The 20,027-nt window shown below is 37.3% G+C and overlaps 1 protein-coding gene across 1 annotated transcript in view; it reads left to right on the top strand.

Annotated features, from left to right (window-relative positions):
- Positions 1-8,011, top strand: part of tm9sf4 (transmembrane 9 superfamily protein member 4) — a 48,770-nt gene extending 40,759 nt beyond the window's left edge. Inside the window, exons 14-18 of the mRNA XM_072556765.1 lie at positions 615-790; positions 2,581-2,644; positions 3,112-3,231; positions 5,562-5,651; positions 5,800-8,011. Coding sequence (XP_072412866.1) covers positions 615-790; positions 2,581-2,644; positions 3,112-3,231; positions 5,562-5,651; positions 5,800-5,949 — 600 coding nt within the window. The 3' untranslated portion in view covers positions 5,950-8,011. The remainder of the gene's footprint in view (positions 1-614; positions 791-2,580; positions 2,645-3,111; positions 3,232-5,561; positions 5,652-5,799) is intronic.
- Positions 8,012-20,027: the final 12,016 nt, after the last annotated feature.

A 20,027-nucleotide genomic window follows, 5' to 3' on the forward strand; every position in this document is an offset into this window, starting at 1 on the left:
GAAATTCATGTAAATTTTCTCATTGGAATGCAGTAGTATTGACAATGTCATTGTCCAAGAGTACTACACTTCAATGCTGCCAATAATTTACGGTTTGTGTGTCTCAGACATTCTTCGCGATGAGATTGTAACCACTGAATCAATGCTAATCAATATAATTTTTAACATTAACTACCATCATTTTCTGAAAGTAAAAATAAGAGAAATTCTTACTATCTGTACACCAATTTGTTATTCTAATAAAGCGTCAAACTCTGGATTTCTTGAACATTAGTGTAATGGGATTTTTCTTGACTACATGAGTAACCAATGTCTGAAATACATTGTTAAAAAAATGCTTGCTTTGCTTGGGATATATTCAGATTGGTGTACCATATTTTTAGAATCTGTGCCATGAGTTTTGACTTATTAGAAAGCAATGGAATTGTCTTTGAATTTTCAGTTTCCTGTTGAACATTGAAGTTGTGCTATTTTACTGACTTCATTAACAGGGCTGACGTATTAGTTTCTCAAGGTTAAGCTTTTGCGCTCTGATCTCTTAAAATCATTTCCATGGGCCAGTTCTTTATTAACATTCCAGCCAAATGTAACTTTTTTTTGTATTTCTTTTCAAGGTTCCCTTTCCTACGATGTTGGCCCTTCTCTGTATGTGGTTTGGTATCTCCTTCCCATTAGTATATCTTGGCTATTATTTTGGCTTTCGAAAGCAACCATATGACAACCCAGTGAGGACCAATCAAATACCTAGGCAGGTCCCTGAACAGAGATGGTACATGAACAAATTTGTTGGGTAAGTTGTAGATTATCAGTGTAAATTTTGAGATATTGTGAAATTCTATTACAATTTATCTCCCTTAACTTCCTACCATTGGAAATTATTTACCTGGTTTTTATGATTCAATTTTATGGACAAAATTTATTTTGAATGAGATTGCATTCTATCCTTGCACAAGGCTTACAAATGTAATGCTTTTATGGCAGATAGTATTGAGTGTCCATGTGTGTTTTGGTTAGGATTGTTTCAAACTTTTATGTGAAATGAAAGCACAAATAAAGCCTTACTTGCATGTCATCCTAACAAGGCTAAAAGAAAACAAAACCTTAATTGCAGATATTAACTCTCCATTTCATTGGAACAACAGTAGACCTTTTAGTCCACTTTTTCCATCATTCTGTGGCTGATCTGCATTTCCACTCCTTTTACTTGCCTTTGCTCCATATTCCTTGATGTTCTGACCTAATGAAAGCTGATAAGTTTTAGTCTTGAAAATATAATTGTACTAATTCTCAGAGATTTTTTGAAGGAGAAGGTTTAAGGATTCCTCTAACCCTTTGTGTGAAAAAGTATTTCCTCATTTTATTTCTAAATGGTCCACAACCAATTTTAAGTTAATCGTGGCTGTTTTTAGACTATATTAAGCTTCTTTAATTATTTATGCAGTTGAATGTCTCTATCATTTTATTAATTTGGATTAATTACACCCCTAACTTCCAAACTCAATGGAATACAGATTTTGTAAGACCTACCTTCTTCTCAGTTTATATCTTTTTAAAGACCTGGTAACATCCTGATAAACCAGTGTTTTACCTCCAAGATCTGTACTACTTCCATAAACTTTGGTGCCGAGAAACTGAATATCTGATGGGTGCCTAACCAAGGTACTATACAACTGTTGTTTCACTTTCTTATCCGCTGTTTTGAGATAAAGGTAAATTTTTCATTACCTTTTGGCTTTTGTTTGAACCTATGGACATTTAAATCCCTTTGTAGCTTCCAGGTTCATACTTCCATGTGTTGATTGACATCTGCCAGTTTTGACCACTCCCTTAAACTGGTCTTACACCCCTTTGGAACATTCTGGCTTTATAACATTTTAAAGAGAGTGCTCCAAAACATGCTATGGTATATAATTCAAACTTAGATTGATGTTGAGGTAGATTTACTCTAGAAGGAGAGATTGCAGTGCAAGTGGTCACAGGATCCATGCAGCTCAACTCCAGATAAAGAACTGTTGCATTTACCAAGTATATTTCTTAATCTTTTTAATTTGTATGTTCTCTTCACAGATGGTGACTTACTGTTTCCAGCACTTTTCTCCCATTTTGTTATAGATTTCAAATTCCTGCAGTTCTTATTTTTGCTTCTAGTTACAATAGTAATACTGATGCATATGTTTCAATCATAGAATGTTAAGATACAAACAGGAATTTCACCCCGGCAAATATTAGGTCGGTGTTTTTCTCCACATTAATTTGACTAGTCTAATCCCAATTCCCTGCTTAATCCCCAGGCTCTTTTTCAGCTATCTAATTCTGTTTTAAAAGATTTATAAGCTTTGCTTCAGCACTGATTTATGACAATTCATTTATGACACATTATAACCACTTGCTCCTTTGAGGAAAGTTGTAGCCTTCACTTTAATTTGTGGTTATTTTAAGTTTTGTGTTCCCATGTTTATGTCTTGCCAAATGTGCAAACAGTCTATCATTACTTACTTTGTCAAAATCCTTAACAATTAAATTAAATTGTTGTATTTGTGTTTCTGTATCATTGCCTAATTTTACTAAATATTTTTGCAGAATTCTTATGGCTGGTATCCTGCCATTTGGTGCCATGTTTATAGAGCTGTTCTTTATTTTTACTGTAAGTAAATCTATTGTATTATTTTATTGAAATAAGTTTTTTTGGTATAATCTACTTATACCATTTCCTACTTTTTCCACCTGTTCTTTTATATTTGTTTTTTAAGAATATTTAGCTAGTTTCCTTTTCTGATTTATATGTATTAATATTCACTGTTCTGATAACTTTGATAAAAATACTGATTTCTCTTGCCTATTGACAGGTTAATTATTCATTAACCCATAGAAATTATTTTTAATTGATCCTAAAACCATTCATAATTTTGAGTCTCAACTAGGTTTCCCTCAGTACGTGCAAATAGAGTCTTAATTTACCCGGTTAATTTGGAAAATATATTCGTGATTGTAACCAGAAGCTGGTGCCTTTTTTTTTAATTAGTACTTAGTTTGATTCTAAATGAAAGAATAACTGTCATTATTCAACTGTCATTTGATTTGAATTGAATTAAAACCATTTTTTGTTTGCAGGCAATTTGGGAGAACCAGTTTTATTACCTCTTTGGATTCCTATTTTTGGTATTTATTATTCTGGTTGTGTCATGTTCTCAAATCAGCATTGTCATGGTTTACTTCCAACTCTGTGCAGAGGTATGATCAGATATGCATTTTATTTTATATGGCTACCGTCATTTTTATTTTGTAATTTTAAAAGAAGTAGTTTTAAATAAGGAAGTTAAGAGATCCTATCACTGGGCAAGGAAAACTGCAAAATTAAAAGAATTTCTGTTTTTATTGACGCTTAAAGATTTTTGGTTCTTGCAGAGTCCATAGTACTACCTTCAATACAGAAACGAAGTGGTCATTATTTATGTATAAACTGTCGTACTTAAGTACTAATCTGTCTACGATTATGTCGTTAATGTTTACTTTTAACAGTGGTCCTGTAGTTGGGGCTAGTGATCTTAGATAATCCCTAACCTGAGAATGCTAAAGTTAGCCAAAGTTTACCTTGTCCTAGATCAGATCTAACAAATCTGAAAACTTAGTGGTCTGTATGGCTCATTACATAGGAAATAAACTCGGCTATTGGGAGCTCAGTGTACATTTAATTGTATGTGATTCATTCATTCATAATCATATATATGTGAGTACCCATTTCCTTTGTAGACAGACTTAGAAACATACAAATAACTCTGCTAATGTTAACTCTACCCGGTCTGCTTGGAATCCAAATTGGCCTTGACCATTGAATGTCTTAATCTCTAAGACATAGATAATTTGTAATCCTATCCATTTTTAAAGTACGTGAAAGCAAATCCTTCATTTTCATAATAGTCATCACCTTCCAAAAGCTTCCTTACTCTTCTGCATAAGAATTTATCTATTCAGGCTGAAAGCAGGAACCAGTTAAAGCAATTTGATTATTATATTATTTGATGACTTATGTTTTAAAAGCATTGTTTCTGCTTGTAAACCTAGTTGTTTGCCTAAGTGACCTTTGCCTTTGTGTAACTGAGGCAGTTGGTATTGGCAGGCTGTAGTGTAGGAGTTGCATCCAAAATGTATATATGTGTGTGTGTATATTATATATGACTATACAGAAGTCACATCTGTATTTGCTTATATATCCCTTGTCTCCCCACACCACCAATGCAGAGGCTAAGGCCAATAATACCTTTATTGCGGTCTGATTCTACAAACTACATTGGGATCAAATGTGAGACATTTTTAACCCATGGAGTATATTTAAAATGAGGAATTAAGGCAAAGATTTTTTTAAAACACACTTTGGATGATTCCTAATGGGAAAGGACTTTGCTAACGCTGAAAATGAACGATAAGTTGCCAGAAATGACCATCAGAAAGTGAGGACTTGAGATCAGAGTCAAGAAGTGTGGCGCTGGAAAAGCGCAGCAGGGCAGGCAGCATTCGAGGAGCAGGAGAATGCCCAAAATGTTGATAAGTCCTTCAGGAATGTGGGGGGGAATGAAAGGGGCTGAAAGATAAATAGGAGGGTGGGGTGAGGTAGCTGGGAAGGTGATAGGGTGAAACGGATAGGTGGGAAGGAAGATGGACAGGTGGTGCCGAGTTAGAGGGTTGGATCTCGGATGAGTTGGGAAACTGGTGAAGTCTAAGTTGATGCAGTGTAGTTGGAGGGTCCCATGGCAGAAGATGAGGCATTCTTCCTCCAGGTATCAGTTGGCTAGGATTTGGTAATGGAGACGGCCCAGGACTTGCATGTCCTTCGCAGCGCAGATGGGGGGAGTTGAAGTGGTCAGCTACAGGGCAGTGAGGTTGTTTGATGCGTGAACCCCAGAGATGTTCCGTGAGTTGGCGTTCTGTCTCCCCAGTGCAGAGGGGAGAACATTGAGAGCATTGGACACAGTAGATGAGGTATTTGGATGTGCAGGAAAATCTTTGCTGACTGTGGAAGGATCCTTTGCAGCTGAGGGGGGAGGTGTGGGCGCAGGTTTTGCATCTCTTGCGGCAGCAAGGCAAGGCACGGCACCAGGCGTGGAGGATGGGTTAGTGGGGGAGTGTGGGCATAACAAGGGAGTCATGGAGGGAAAGGTCTCTGAGAAATCCTGATATTATTGGGGAGGGAAATATATCTCTGGTGGTGTGATCTGATTGTAGGTGGCGGAAATGGCAGAGAATGAAGCACTTTATCTGGAGATTAGTGGGGTGGAAGGTGAGGACCAGAGTGGATTCTATCTTTGTTTCAGTTGGAGGGGTGGGGTTCAAAGGTGGGGGTGCAGGAAGTGGCGGAAATGCATAGGGGAATTTGCAGTCCTATTTGGCTGTCATTTCTTTTATCCCAAACTCAAAATTAGTAGAATACTTCTGAAATGTATTGACCTATTTTGAAATATCAAGTTTGGAATTTTAGGATGAACATTGTTTAGTACTGACTGAAGGAAGCTTTTTTGTTTTAATTCTAATCAAAATATTAACTGACTTTTCTTTTAACGTTTCAGGATTATAGATGGTGGTGGAGAACGTTCTTGGTGTCTGGCGGATCAGCATTTTATGTGCTTGTTTATGCCATATTTTATTTCGTTAATAAGGTATGAATGACAGAAAACAAACTTACTTCAATTTGTTGACACATTATAGGTTTGCTAATTCACAGCAGCAGGGTATATGTTCAGAAACTTGTTAATTTGTTTTGCACTGCAATTCTAAACTTTTTAAAAACAAAATCTTCTTTTCTAGCTGGATATTGTGGAGTTCATCCCATCATTGTTGTATTTTGGGTACACAACTCTGATGGTGCTTTCTTTCTGGCTGCTAACTGGAACTATTGGATTCTATGCTGCGTACATGTTCATAAGAAAAATCTACGCTGCTGTAAAAATAGACTGATAACACCAGCCACACAAGGAATTTATGGTTATGATGGACCTTCCAAGCATAGATCTTCATGGACATGCTGGCAAGCAATTTTTGATTCTGAAGAATTTAATTTTGAAGAATTCCTTCAATTTAGGTATAATTGCACAGTGTTCACTTTTGGAGCGATAAGGCAACAATATTGGAATTCTTAAAAGGAAGTTTTTATATGCTAGTTTTGTTTTGAAAATATGCCCTTTTCAAAGAACAGGATATTTAGTATGTTTTTGACATTCATTAATTATATTTAAAATTATTGGTATCCATTCCCAATTTGTTCCAATATGTCATTGTGAACATTCTACATAAAAGAATTAAACCAACTTTTACCGACTTGATCACTTTGTTATTGTGCTGGACACTTTAAAAAAAATCTTGCTGGAAATATTTGTTGCCTCTTAAGCAGTTATATCTTAAAAATTCAACCATTTGCAATTAAGCCTGATGTGGAAATATTTATGTACAAATACAGCACATTTTGAGACAGAGCCAATTTGAAAAGAGGTCCATAGAATGTCTGAGTGCCATTAATCAGAGAAGTTCATTACTTGTACTTTCTATGCAGCTCCACTAACTGGGAAGAAAATGATCTTTTTAACAAGATATGTAGAATGCTGGTAGCTCAAGAAGCAGTGCAATGATCTACTTTACCCAAGCATATTTGTAAACAGACAATGCCCATTCTATTTGAGTACTTTGAAGAAAGCTGACTTGCTCATGGAGAGGAATGCTATGGGAATATGAACTTGGTTGTGGATTTTGGTTGATAGATTTCCCATTCATTTTTTATGTTTGCAGTCAGTTGAAGCCTACCTTATCTGAATATATTTGTTACGATAATTATAGTTGGGCAAACAACTGAAGTGGACTACACACCAAAAAAAACTGATTACACTTCTGTTCAGATGTAAATAAAGCTTTTTTTTTGTTTTTAAATGTTTCTTTTTGAAGTAATTAAATAAAAACCATGTAAACAAGACCTTAAAATGGAAGTCTTTAAATCACTACTGGTGCAAATTCAAAATTGCGGTTGACATGGGAGTTATAAAATGCAAAAATGTGGTTTACTAAAAATTTGAAATTGCCTGTACTATGAAGTGTTTTGGTTTGGACCTCAATTTACTGAGGCTGATGTGCATTTTTAGATTTAAATATGTATAAATAGCATAGCTACAAAGATTGAGTAGAAGTATGAAAGTATTACCAAAGGCCTGACCAAATTTATATTGTTTTGTCACTTCCTTGATGCTTTTTGTGAATGTCTCATAATTAAAGCACTGACGAGCTGCATCCAGAACATGTCGCACTTTGTGATCTGTATGCAGTGCATGTGTACAGATACAGCAGTTTGTTCTTTATTTTAAATACTAAATAGATCCATAACCTATAACTGGTATTTTGCATTATCTATTTTTTCCCTTGAGCCCAACTTTCATTGAAGATCAAATATCCATTTTCTTTAGAAATGTAAGAGTAGTAGACACTTTAATGTCTATTTGTATCTGGACCTATGATCAAGATAGTAACAAAATGAAAACTGGAAAAGAAATGGAATAATTACCTTAGTGGCTGCCAGTATGATTCTATTTACTAAATCACTGATGGAGTATTAAAAACAATACAACACTGACTTCATTCAGTACAGGCACATTTGAGTCTTTGGCTGTTAAACATATTATAAACCTTTTGATTTACTCTTCTGTACAATTAGTGGTAATATAGTCCTGGAAAAGTGGAGGGTGGGCAGGGATAGAGATGATATGAAGTTTACTGTGATTCAGCTTTTAAGTTTTGTATATTTCTAAATATTTAAATACTCTTTTTGAAAACCTGCATTAGATTCTTTATTTCATCTGTTTTCATGGAATCCATTTAATTTTGAGAGACTTTCATGCAATGGTGTAAATAAATGCAATTTTGTACTTTTGCTTTTTGGTCATAGGCACTGTATGGACTGATTATGTAATTGTTTCAAAAGGCATGTTACTCTTTATATAATGTCCAGTATAAAATAAAGTGTGTAAACTTTCCTTTATACATTTTGTAGTGGTGTGATTTAAGCTTTTTCGTGTAAGGCAATTTCATAGCAGTGTTGTATGAAACTTTAATCTAATCATTGAGTAAAATGTTTTGATATGTTTATGCAAAGAACTTCACAAAATAGTTTCTTGCCTATGAATGTAACCCTTTGTCTTCCAGGAACACATTTCTGGCAAATATTGGTCAATATTTTAAAACTATTTTTCAGACATAGTTATTGTGCAGTACTAGATAGAACAGTTTAATACTCAAAATATTGGTAGTCTGAGACCCACAAGGGCATTGTTTAAATGGGAGAGTTTGGTTTATTTTTGGCATGCAATTAAGTGTATCACTTTGAAAACTAATGAAACTGGAAACAATGAGAATGTATAGTCATGTTCTAAAATTTCATCTGGAATGTAGATGAACATCTTTCTGAATCAATATCCTCCTCAGGGAGGAGCTAAGCAATCTTTAAGACAGTCAGCCGATTGTGCAGCTCTTCAACTGCAGTTCCTTCTCAGATCACATTTTGCTGCCCTTTGCCTCTATCTTTTAAAGAAATTTGATGAATGTTTTTGAAATATTAAGAAAAGCTTCTTGAAGCCCATTAACTAAAAGGAATAATTGTCACCTGGAAACTATAGTGAACAGTAATTTTGTTTGTATAGAGATCTATATTTATGACCTAGTGGTGTTGGGGGGACAATTTTAAAATTTGCAAATGAAAAATTTGGAAATATTGTGAGCTGTACATATACTTTAAGAGAACTTACTGGTGAGGTAGACCAATGGCAGGAAAACCGAATAGGCAATATGAGAGTAACAATTCTAAAATGGATGTGAGGAGCAGAGGAACCTGATGAGGGAGAGGATGTATATTAAAATTATTTCAGCATGCACATGTATTTTATTCGCATGTATTTGTGCACTTTGTACTCACAAGGTTTCAAGGGATTGCTACATTTGACAAGGTTGTTGCAATATTTTATTGAAGAGTAGTTATGGGATTTCAAGTTAGTCGAAGAAAACAGTTTGAGACTGAGGAACATTCCTTGAAGGAAAAATTTAAAGTTGTTCTGTCATAATATGACAATTGCATTCCCCTGCAACCCTGCACTATAGAAAATCGCTATACCCGTTTAGTAGAAAGTTTGCGTTATCCAGTGTCCACGGTTTGTCAATAGTGTTTATCACTAATGCATGTTAATGACACAAGTTATACCAAAATGACCTTTAAGCTGTGTTGCTGAAATGACTGAGAATCCACTGGCTCAGGAAAAGTCATGAACAGTCAGGAGCTTGGAAGAAGGCATGTGCGATGAATAATTCAGTGTAGTTTTGAGCAAGAGTGCATTAAGTCCACAAGCTGTAATTTCTTCATTCCCCAAATAAGTTTAGCTTCAACCCAGAACTCTCTTTTCTGAGTTCTATCTATCCATCAAAACATTGCAATTGTGCCTGTCAGTAAGGTCTGAAATGTAGTTTTTAAAATCCAGGGCAGGAAAGTGAACAACCAGAATGTGATCCATTTGTCAGGCTGTCCATAATTTACAGATGCTTGGTGCGGGGGAGGAAGGATAAGTATGAAAGTATAGGGGTTAGGGTGCCAGGACATTAGCACAGATCAAGGTGCATGGAGGTATCAGATTGGCAGAAGTGTGTGTCTGGCAAGGAGATGGGGTTTGTTGAGTAAAGGGCTCTGGTTCAAAGGAATGGTGAGTTGGGGAGGGGAAGAGAACAATTCCATTCAATAGGTACCCTTGAGTTACACTAAACTTTCTATGAAGCTACTGACATAAGTGTACAGAATCCTCTGATTTAAGTGGGTGGCACGGTGGTTAGCACTGTTGCCTCACAGTGCCAAAGACCCGGGTTCACAGGCAACTGACTGTGTGGAGTTTGCACGTTCTCCCAGTGTCTGCGTGGGTTTCCTCGAGTGCTCTGGTTTCCTCTCACAGTCCAAAGATGTGCAGGTCAGGTAAATTGGCCATGCTAAATTGCCCGTAGTGTTAGGTGAAGGGGTAAATGTAGGGGCATGGGTTGCGCTTCGGTGGGTCAGTGTGGACTTGTTGGGCCGAAGGGCCTGTTTCCACACTGCAATCTAATCTAATCTAATCTAATCTAAAGTGGAGTGTTCCAGATGCATTTTCAATTTTCTGGCCATTCTTGGAGTCTACTGTGGTGGGAATTCTGCACAGTCCCAATGTGCAACTCCTATCTATGCTGTACAACTCCTTGAGGATTTAAAAATCTGGTTCAACGTATAAAAAGTGTAGTTTAGCCATCACATGAGGAAGTTTGAGTTACTGAAGGAGTACACAGCAGGCAACTAAGACTGATGCCAAGAATGGAAGGCTTGCAACAAGTGGAGGGAGACTCCAACAGGTCACCAACTAAATGAAAAGAAAATTTGGGGAAAAAACAGGATTATTAGTGTGTGCAACTTTATAACACCAGTGACTATGAGCAGAAATCTTGATTTTTTTTTCATGGCACTGCTGCTTCTTAGAGTGCTCTTCCTGCAATGAAAACCTCACCTTTTAACTTTATGTTCTGCAGGAAGAACACACCCAGTTTCTTTAATCTTTCCAGATAGCTGAAGGTATTCATCTCCGTAACCAACTTGGCAGCATGATGGCTCAGTGGTTAGCACTGCTGCCTCACAGCACCAGGGACCCGGGTTCAATTCCAGCCTCTGGCAACTGTGGAGTTTGCACATTCTCCCTGTGTCAGCGTGGGTTTCCTCCCACATTCCAAAATTGTGCAGGTTAGGTGAATTGGCCATGCTAAATTGCCCGTAGTGCATGAGTAGGGGAATGGTTATGGGTAGGTTACTCTTCGGAGGGTTGGTGTGGACTTTAGATTAGATTAGATTAGATTAGATTACTTACAGTGTGGAAACAGGCCCTTCGGCCCAACAAGTCCACACCGCCCCGCCGAAGCGCAACCCACCCATACCCCTACATCTACCTCTTACCTAAGACTACGGGCAATTTAGCATGGCCAATTCACCAGACCTGCACATCTTTGGAGTGTGGGAGGAAACCAGAGCACCCGGAGGAAACCCACGCAGACACGGGGAGAATGTGCAAACTCCACACAGAGAGTCGCCTGAGGCGGGAATTGAACCCGGATCTCTGGCGCTGTGAGGCAGCAGTGCTAACCACTTGTTGAGCCAAAGGGCCTGTTTCCACACTAGGGAATCGAATCTAATCTAATTCAGCAGTCTCTAATAGTTTTGTGATCTACTTAAAGCATGGCACCCAGTAATGGACAAAGTATTGCAGTTGATATTGAAGGAGGGTTTAATACTGGTTCATCATAACTTCCTCACTTTCAGCTTGTATAATATTTTTTGTAAAAGTCCAGGACTGAGAAGTCCTATCCCATGATACTGCTTCAAGGTTAAAACAAATTTCAAATTTAACCAGGTTGGTATTTACTGTTTATGTAGGTTTTAGACTAGATCTGGTATAGTATTACAAATATCAGCCAGCTTTTTCTTAAATCAAAGATTATTTGTAATGAACACCTGAAACAAAGATGGAAATGAAATATTCTAACATCCCAGATTTAACATGAGGTAAATATGGGTAACAAGCTATGGTCCATCATTCCATGCAAAATACATTGAATCATACAGATTTCCTGCTGTGCGTCAGCAAATCTCATTGAAACTTCATAGGGGATTATAATTCTGTACTTTGGATGAACCACTTGGTAAAAGTAACTTTGTGTATAGCATTTCTGCAGACCCTCTACCAATGCTTCATCCTAAAAAAAACACCCTTTGCTTTCTTTCATGGATTTAAGTGAGCCAGAACTCTGCACTAGTAATACTAGCATAATTGTCAGCATTCAGCTTCATTGTGCCATTGAATTGAACTGTAACTTCAGAAATTTGCACATGTACAGAGTAACTTCCTTGATTTTCTGCATTATTATCAGCAATTCCAGAGGCACTTGCAGACTGCAAGCAATGGGTAATAATTGAATTGACTGACTTGTTAAACTTTCTGTAGCAACCTTTCAGTGTTGCATCTAGAATGATCTACAACTGTTTTCAATAGTGTATTAACTTCATAATTACTAAAGCTGGACATTTCAGAACCTATTACGTTTCACATCAATTACTAATTTACAAACATCATGAACAAGGTGGCATCAGTGGGAATATAGTGGTTGTATCTAAAACACTAAATCATAGTTTATTGATTGAAATCTACAAACAGTGTATTTCAAATTGATTTAGTTATTTAGTAATTGCTGAACTTTGATCCAGGCAGATCTTTGTATTACTGGGACAGAGGTGTTTGGAGCTGGGGTATTACAGTTTCAATGAACTTATAGCAGAACCCTAATCCAAAATTGATTAGCTTTTGTTAGTCTCTTTGTTGTTAAGACCTTGGTAACCAACCCAGTATATCTCGGAATTGGTTATCTTTATGAACATACTGCAAACTATCCTTTATTACTCCCATGCTGAAATGATCCAAATGGCTGAAAAACAGCAGGTACCTTGGAACTAATAATGTAGATACTTGTGTGTGCACATCTATTTGTATATTCTTTCTAAAAAGCTGTGATAAATACTGTACAAGTCCCATGCAAAGAACTCCCCTTAAACCTTCCTACATATAATGGATAGTTAAGCACGTTATTCAAGAGTGTCTGTATATTACAATAGAATAAGCCAGCACTATGATTTCCAACAACCTTGCCCGAGTGGCCATTCTTCAGGTGAGGATTTGCTATTTTATTTAGGGCATGAGTTAATCCTGTTATCTTTACAGTGTCCATACTTTCCAGTAAATCAAACTGGTTGACGGTGAGGAGTATTATCCTTAGTCACTTCTCCTACGAGTTTCTTCAATACAAATTATCTTGAACGCGATTGAAGAATTTACACTTATTTGTAGGATGCAAACTTTCCCAACCTGTAGTAGCAATTCCAATCCCATTAGTTTAAATGGTGTAGCTATTGCGTGATTTTCTTCTCACATGAAATCATGAACAGAACTATTATGTTATAGCAGAACCCGACTAAATCTAAATTTTAATACACTAACAATGCTATTTATGAGAGTAGACTGAACAGACTATTGTAAATTTACATAATTTGAAGCCAGGGCAACAATAAATAAGCATTTATTTCATCCCTTTAAATTAAATGAAGACTTGCATTCTGTACTAGTTTTGTATACATAATTCCTATTTATTTTGCTGGCTATCAAAAATATGCATACTGTTTATAAATTATACCTAATTTAATTAAATTGTCCACCTGAAACCACAAAATATCATAAGAGAAAAATACAGAGCAAGAAGGAACAGTTTTTTTTAAAAGGGATCAGCCAAGAAAACATGAGTGCAAACCCAAGATGGGCTTATATGGATAGATACACAGCACAGGCTGGTTGGTAAAGTGCAGCACAAGAAGCAACATGGGTAAATAGAGATCATCATGAAGACTTGGTTTAAAATATGCTTTGATAAGCATGTAATTTCCTGCTTGCAATGAGTTTAAGAAATGTAAAATGGAGAGGTGACAGTATTGTTCAAGCTACCACTACAGGACAAGAAAGGGATAATGAACATGTGTGATGAAGTTGAAGGCGGGTACTGTACCTTTAAATGAGCATGAATGCTGTTCTGAACTGAGAGGTTACAGGCGCCTGTGTTTGTGACTAGATGGCAGTCCCAGAGTTTACTGGAAAATTGAAAGTATGTAACATTTGGCTGTGAAATGGCTCCTTGAGCTTTGGTTGCTATTTTGACAACAATTTGAATTTAAAAGTGTTTAAATTATACCCCAGATACTAAAACCCAATAGAATTTGAATTTATTGTTTTGTCAAAATTGACCCAATGAGGCGATCTGATGTTGGGAATAAGAAATGTGGGAATTTTGAAAATGAGAGAGCAACTGCCGTCAAGACAGATAAGCCTGGAGATCTAACCTCTTGCTCTCTTTTCATATGAAGCCTTTTTGCAGTAAAAAGAATGGCAACTACCCAGAGAGATCTTCAGCTGGAAGTAGTAAAGCACAGAATATGACAATGGCTATGTGGTTTTGAAATGAAGTTGATGTAATTTGAATAAGTGTCTTATTGGAACAGCATTTTGTTAAGAGTTTAAGGCAGGTATTAAGCAGCCAAGAGAAAGGGTACTTAGAGTTGTAAACAGTTGTTTAATATTCATTTTTAGTGGAAGTTGGGAGTTCTCTGTCACTCATATTTTAACAGATTATAAGGCAAAGTGAACTATTCTGGGGGTTTAATTTAATTAAGAGGGTTCATCTCCTCGTCACATTCAAAAATAGATTTGGTTAAAATTAAGACCTTGACTATTCGCCCTAACCATGCCCCTCATGATGGTATAAGCCTCTACAAGGTCACTTCAACCTCTCACACTCCAGGGAAAATAACACGAACAGTTAACTGTTTCCTCTCCACAGATACTATCAGACATCAGTTTCTCTAGCACTTTTTTTGTTCCAGAGCGAGCAGCTACTGTGTTAATTGCTTGACATACAAAATAGGACTACGAACAGGAGACAGAAAACCAAATTACAGAAAGATCCATACACTGGGCAACTTAATTATCCTCAGACTGAAAATTAGCATAAAAACATGAGCTATCTTTGGATGGATCGATTCTGCCACTTGTGAATTTCTGCCCATTAATGTTGGCTCTATTACATTCAACAAACACTTGTCTGCATTTACCATTAAGTTCCTGCTGACTGCAGTGTCTAATAATCTCAGCATTTCATTATGTTCCTTTCTATTGACTCCATGAGTAATGATGTCATCTGAGATATTGGCTATCATTAAGATTCTTTATCACCAAGGACTTCATGTTTATTTATCTCTGCTGTTACATTGATGCCAAAGAGGAATGTCTTGAGGTCTTTGCCAATACAGGAGTGACAGAAGCTGTCACCTCTCTTGAACTGGTATGATGCTTCATCCGGTGGAATCCCACATCAAAGTCTAATCTAGAAACCACTGTGCCTGCCAACTCTTGAAAAACTTCATCCAGTGTCACACATCAAAATAAACCAAATGGTGACATCAGATTTTAAGCACAATCATACAACAGGGCTCACCCACAGTGTAGGTCCCCAGTGGCTCAGGGATAGTTGATTAGTTCCCTGATCATTGTCTCAATTTCACCCCACAAATGAAAAGGTTTCTGCATTCAGGGTGAGCTATAGGCTTCATGGTCTTGGCAATGTGTTTAGCAGTTATGCAATACTTGAAACACTGACCCAAATTCCTCCCTTAACTTTACATAGTATTTCAGAAAATTTAATTTCAACTCAACATGTAACATCCTCATGACTTGGGTAGATTCTTTGCTCACATTAGGGCTCCTCAATCTCAGACAGCATGCATTCTGGCTCTGAATCCCCATTCCTTTCATCCTCAGTGGATTAGTAAACAGTTTGAAATGGAGTCTTAGATATTTAATGATATGTGTCAAACAGCACTTTGAGCTATGCACTTGATTCTTCTCTTCATACACAGTTCCACTGATAGTGGTTAGTTGATGGCATTACTCTCACTGTGCAAATTACAATAATGGCTCACTGCTATCTGTTAAAATGAAATCCTTATTTTTATAAATAGAGATATAGGGTGCAAAAAGTGAGGAAGATATTAAAATATTGTTGAGCCTATGGTGTCTGGAATTGGATTGAATACACAAACAAGATGGCAAGGCCTTAGAAGGTGAGCAGAGGAGATTTGCTAAAATGGTGTTGGAGATACGAAAGGCTTTAATTACACAAACTGGCATAATCATTCGAGCAGAGATTAAATGGAGATTTAACAAAAGGAGGAATGGCTCTTTCCACATAGAAGCATAGGCAACAACAGGGCAAATTGGCATATGAAAAGCAACATGAAGAGGAGTACTTTCACAAGAGTGTATGATGAACTTAAATGGACTACTTGAAAGGGTGGTGTATTTCAGAAGAGAATTAAGTTAACACTTGAAGTGTGTGGTGGGGGGGGGGGGGGGGAGGTGGAGGTGGAAGAAGTGGCAGCTATAGGAAAAAGCTAAAGCTGAGGAGTGGTATTAATTTGGCGACTCGAGCAAAGAGCAGCATCCTGTGCTGAACTGCTCTTTAGGTACATTTGGCTAACAGCAACTAATTTAGCTCAGAGTACACGTCAGTCTTGAACTTCTTTTGTACAATTGAATCAAAAGCATATCATTAATAAGCGAGGCACAAAGGATTTTTTTCCCCCAATAATCGCAATCCAAAAAAACATAGAACTGAGAAATCAGCCCAAATAACTGACTGTCCCCAGGTACTAGTGCATTATGACTAATTTATAATAGCTTGGATTTTACTATTACTATTAGTATTACTATTTGAAATTACAATATGCTATTTGGTTTGTTTTCACCTAAACCTATGTATCGCAAGCAAAAAAAACTGAAGGGAAGTGCATGGAATATAACCATAACGTAGCAATCACAACACTACCTCACTGCAATTGTCTTTTTGTTATTCATTTGTGGGATGTGGGTGTTGCTGGCTGGGCCATTATTTACTACCCGTCCCATGACCTCGAGAAGGTGGTGGTGAGCTCCCAGAGTGAGATCATTCGGCGCAGCCATTTTGGCGCAACCGGTCTGGTGCAGCCTATTTTGCCACAGAGCCATTTAGGCACAGAACTATTTTGGCGCAGATATACAGTAGTCATCAAAGAAAAACAACATAATAGTAGAATTATTAAATGGGTAGTTTCCAGTGGGTTGTAGTTGTATTTGCATCAACTGCATTTAGTCTGTGATTAGTCCACTCCTAACTGTGGTTCCTCAAAATTTCTAACAAAAAAGTATTTCGATGGAATATCATGCCCTGATACGAGATGTACAAGTTCAAAGTCACAGTTGATAATGTCAGGGCGGCATTCAGGCTGTGTTTCCAGAACCATTTCAAATAATTTATCGTATTTTGTTTGTAACTTATTTGGGAGTAAAGCATACAACAGTGGGAACACATCTTAATGTATTTCCCCTAAAATAACAAACTTTTGTGAAAATAGAGGTGGGGAAATTTTGAATGTTCCATCAACATACAACTTTTTTGATTGTTTCAGAAACTCGGCATTCCTTTTTCTTCCAAAATAGAAGAATTCTGCAGGTGGTGCTACCGCTGTCGGCTGGTTCTTCATTATATTCATTAACAGAATATGTTTAAAAGCTATCCGGAATTACAAGTTCTTCTAAATTTCCTGGATTTACTGGGGAAGCACCAATTTCTTTCCTTATCCTACGAATCATTTTCTTCAGCGCTCTGTTGTTAGACATTGTTCCTTGGCAAGCTTCCGACAAATATTCTAGGCACTCGTTAATCACTTGTCAAGTTCCCTATACAGTTGTTTTTCTTTGATGACTAGTTATTTTAATAATAACTACAAACTACTGGAAACTACCCATTTAACGATTCTATTATGTTGATTTTCATTGATGACTACTGTATATCTGCGCCAAAATAGTTCTGCACCTAAATGGGTCTGCGGCAAAATAGGCCGTGCCAAACAGGCTGCACCAAATCGCTTGTGCCAAATGGTCCTAAATCCGTGAGCTCCCTTCTTAAACCGCTGTAGTCCACCTGCTGTGCGTTGATGCACAATACTCTTAGGAAGGGGATTCCAGGATTTTGACCCAGCAACAGTGAAGGAATGGTGATATATTTCCAAGTCAGGATGGTGAGTGACTTGGAGGCTGCTGTTATCCTTCTAGATGGAAGTGATCATGGGTCTGCTGTCTAAGGATCTTCAGTGAATTTCTGCAGTGCATCTTGTAAACACTGCTGATACTGAGCGTCACTGGTTATGGATCTAGTGCCAATCAAGAGGGCTGCTTTGACCTGGACGGTGTCAAGGTTGTTGGAGCTGTATCCATTCTGTCACACTTATGACCCAATGTCCAATCAATATATTATTGGAGTTGGGGCATGGGTGAAGGGATAGCAATAACATACAGGTTTTATTTTTGAAGTAGTGACTCTAAGAAAGAGATAAACTCTTGTATTTTATGGGAATTGGGAAGGGCTTAATGAAGCCATTCACGTTTGATACATTTCTGATATTTGTCAACATTTACAGATCAACTCCAAGATTGTTCTTTAAGTACATATTTTACTTTCTCAGTTTCAAATTACTTTCAAATGGTGAAATTCAATGTGATAATGCATATTACCACTTTCCAAACACAGGGTTTGCAAGTTCCTGCTCCTTTGACCTGTAAGCAATGATGTCAATGAAGTTGAACTTATAAATTTAGAAAACTGTGTCTGAGGTACAATAAGCATACAAAATGAAATTTGCTTAACTTCAGAAAGAGATGCCATTGAAACACTTCTGTCAAAGATAACTAATGAAAATTTCAATCAAGTTGGAAGTACATCTATGAAAATAAAATTGGCATGCTTTCAGTGCCAAATCTCTCAAATTTCAAGCTTGGTTTCCTTTCTTCAACATGATGTGCTCCAGCTATGGGGATATATGAAGATGTTGTTGTTGCCACCTGCCACCCCTAACACACACACACTTCAAAACAGGTAAGTATGCATTAGTAATTAGACAGGAAATTTAAACTAGCCAGTTGTGCAAGGGTGAATCACTAACTGCTCACTCACTAATATTAACATTTTACAAAATTTGAAGGAAAACAAAATGCATATATTAGTCTTTAAAGTTTAATACAATGGGTTCTACAATACTATTTTATATCAAATTAATATTTTATACTATCGAAAGCTATCAATGTTCAGTATAACTCAGGTATATATTAACAGCCTACTCCAGTAGCGTCATAGAGGTGTACAGCACAGAAACAGACCCTTTGGTCCAACTTGGTTCATGGCAACCAGATATCCTACATTAATCCGAGTCCCGTTTGCCAGCACTTTGTCCATATCGCTCTAAACCCTTCCTATTCTTTTCCCCATCCAGTGCCTTTTCATGTTGTGACTGTACCAGCCTCCACCACTTCCTCTGGCAGTTCATTCCAGACACACACCTTTCTCTGCATGAAAAAGTTGCTCCTAAGGTCCCTTCCTTTTTCTTATTGAATAAGATTTTGAATTTTTTACAAAATTATAAAATTACTATGAACTAGTATAACAATTTTATAGTATAACAATAAATGAACTACTACTCTCCTCCACAAATTAGAGGAAAAAAATCTACCCATCTACAATGCAATAAATAATGAAACAAAATTAAATTAGATTGAACTAAGTTAAATGACAGCACTCAGCGCAACCCCAACAAAGCTCCCCATCTCCAGAAGCGTCAGTTGGCATATCCGTATTTATTCAGGATTCTACCTCTCAGGGGCCCCTGGACCGCCAGACATAGCCCTCGCGGCTGCACAAAGGCCCTCATCAATATAGCCCACAAATCTACATCCATAAAATTCAGAAAGGGTCGTCACGTCCTATTAAAAAGTTCCCTTTTCTGGTGCACCATACTTGTAAGGAAATCTAGGGGGATATGTTCCATAACTAACCTACGCCATCCCAAAAGTCCTGGAGGATTTTCCGATGTCCAGCTCATTAGAATGTTCTTCCGTGCACAACATGAAAGAATATTAAGCACTTTCTTCCTTTGCGCATCTAAAGCGGGCAGATTTGGCAGACCCATGAGAGGGGATACTGGATCTACCCTGACCTCAGTTCCCAAGACCCCTTCCAGAACACTTGCTATAGCGCCCCAATAACTACGAAGCTTGTGTTATGACCACATGCAATGAGGAACAGTACCAATATTTGTTTTATATTTGGGACACATTGAGGGCGTTCATTTTTTAAATTTCGCAAGCTGCTCCAGAGCCAAATAGACCTTACAGAGAACCTTCAGTTGCATAGCCTGCATCCTATTACAGATTGAAATCTTCCTCACAATTCTCCCAACTATCCTCCCATGCCTCTGACGAGATCTCCACCCCCAATTCTTGAGTCCAGATTCCACACAGCCGTTCAATGTCCTTCGAGACACT

The sequence above is a fragment of the Chiloscyllium punctatum genome, chromosome 37 (assembly GCF_047496795.1).
Source record: "Chiloscyllium punctatum isolate Juve2018m chromosome 37, sChiPun1.3, whole genome shotgun sequence".
Taxonomy (NCBI): domain Eukaryota; kingdom Metazoa; phylum Chordata; class Chondrichthyes; order Orectolobiformes; family Hemiscylliidae; genus Chiloscyllium; species Chiloscyllium punctatum.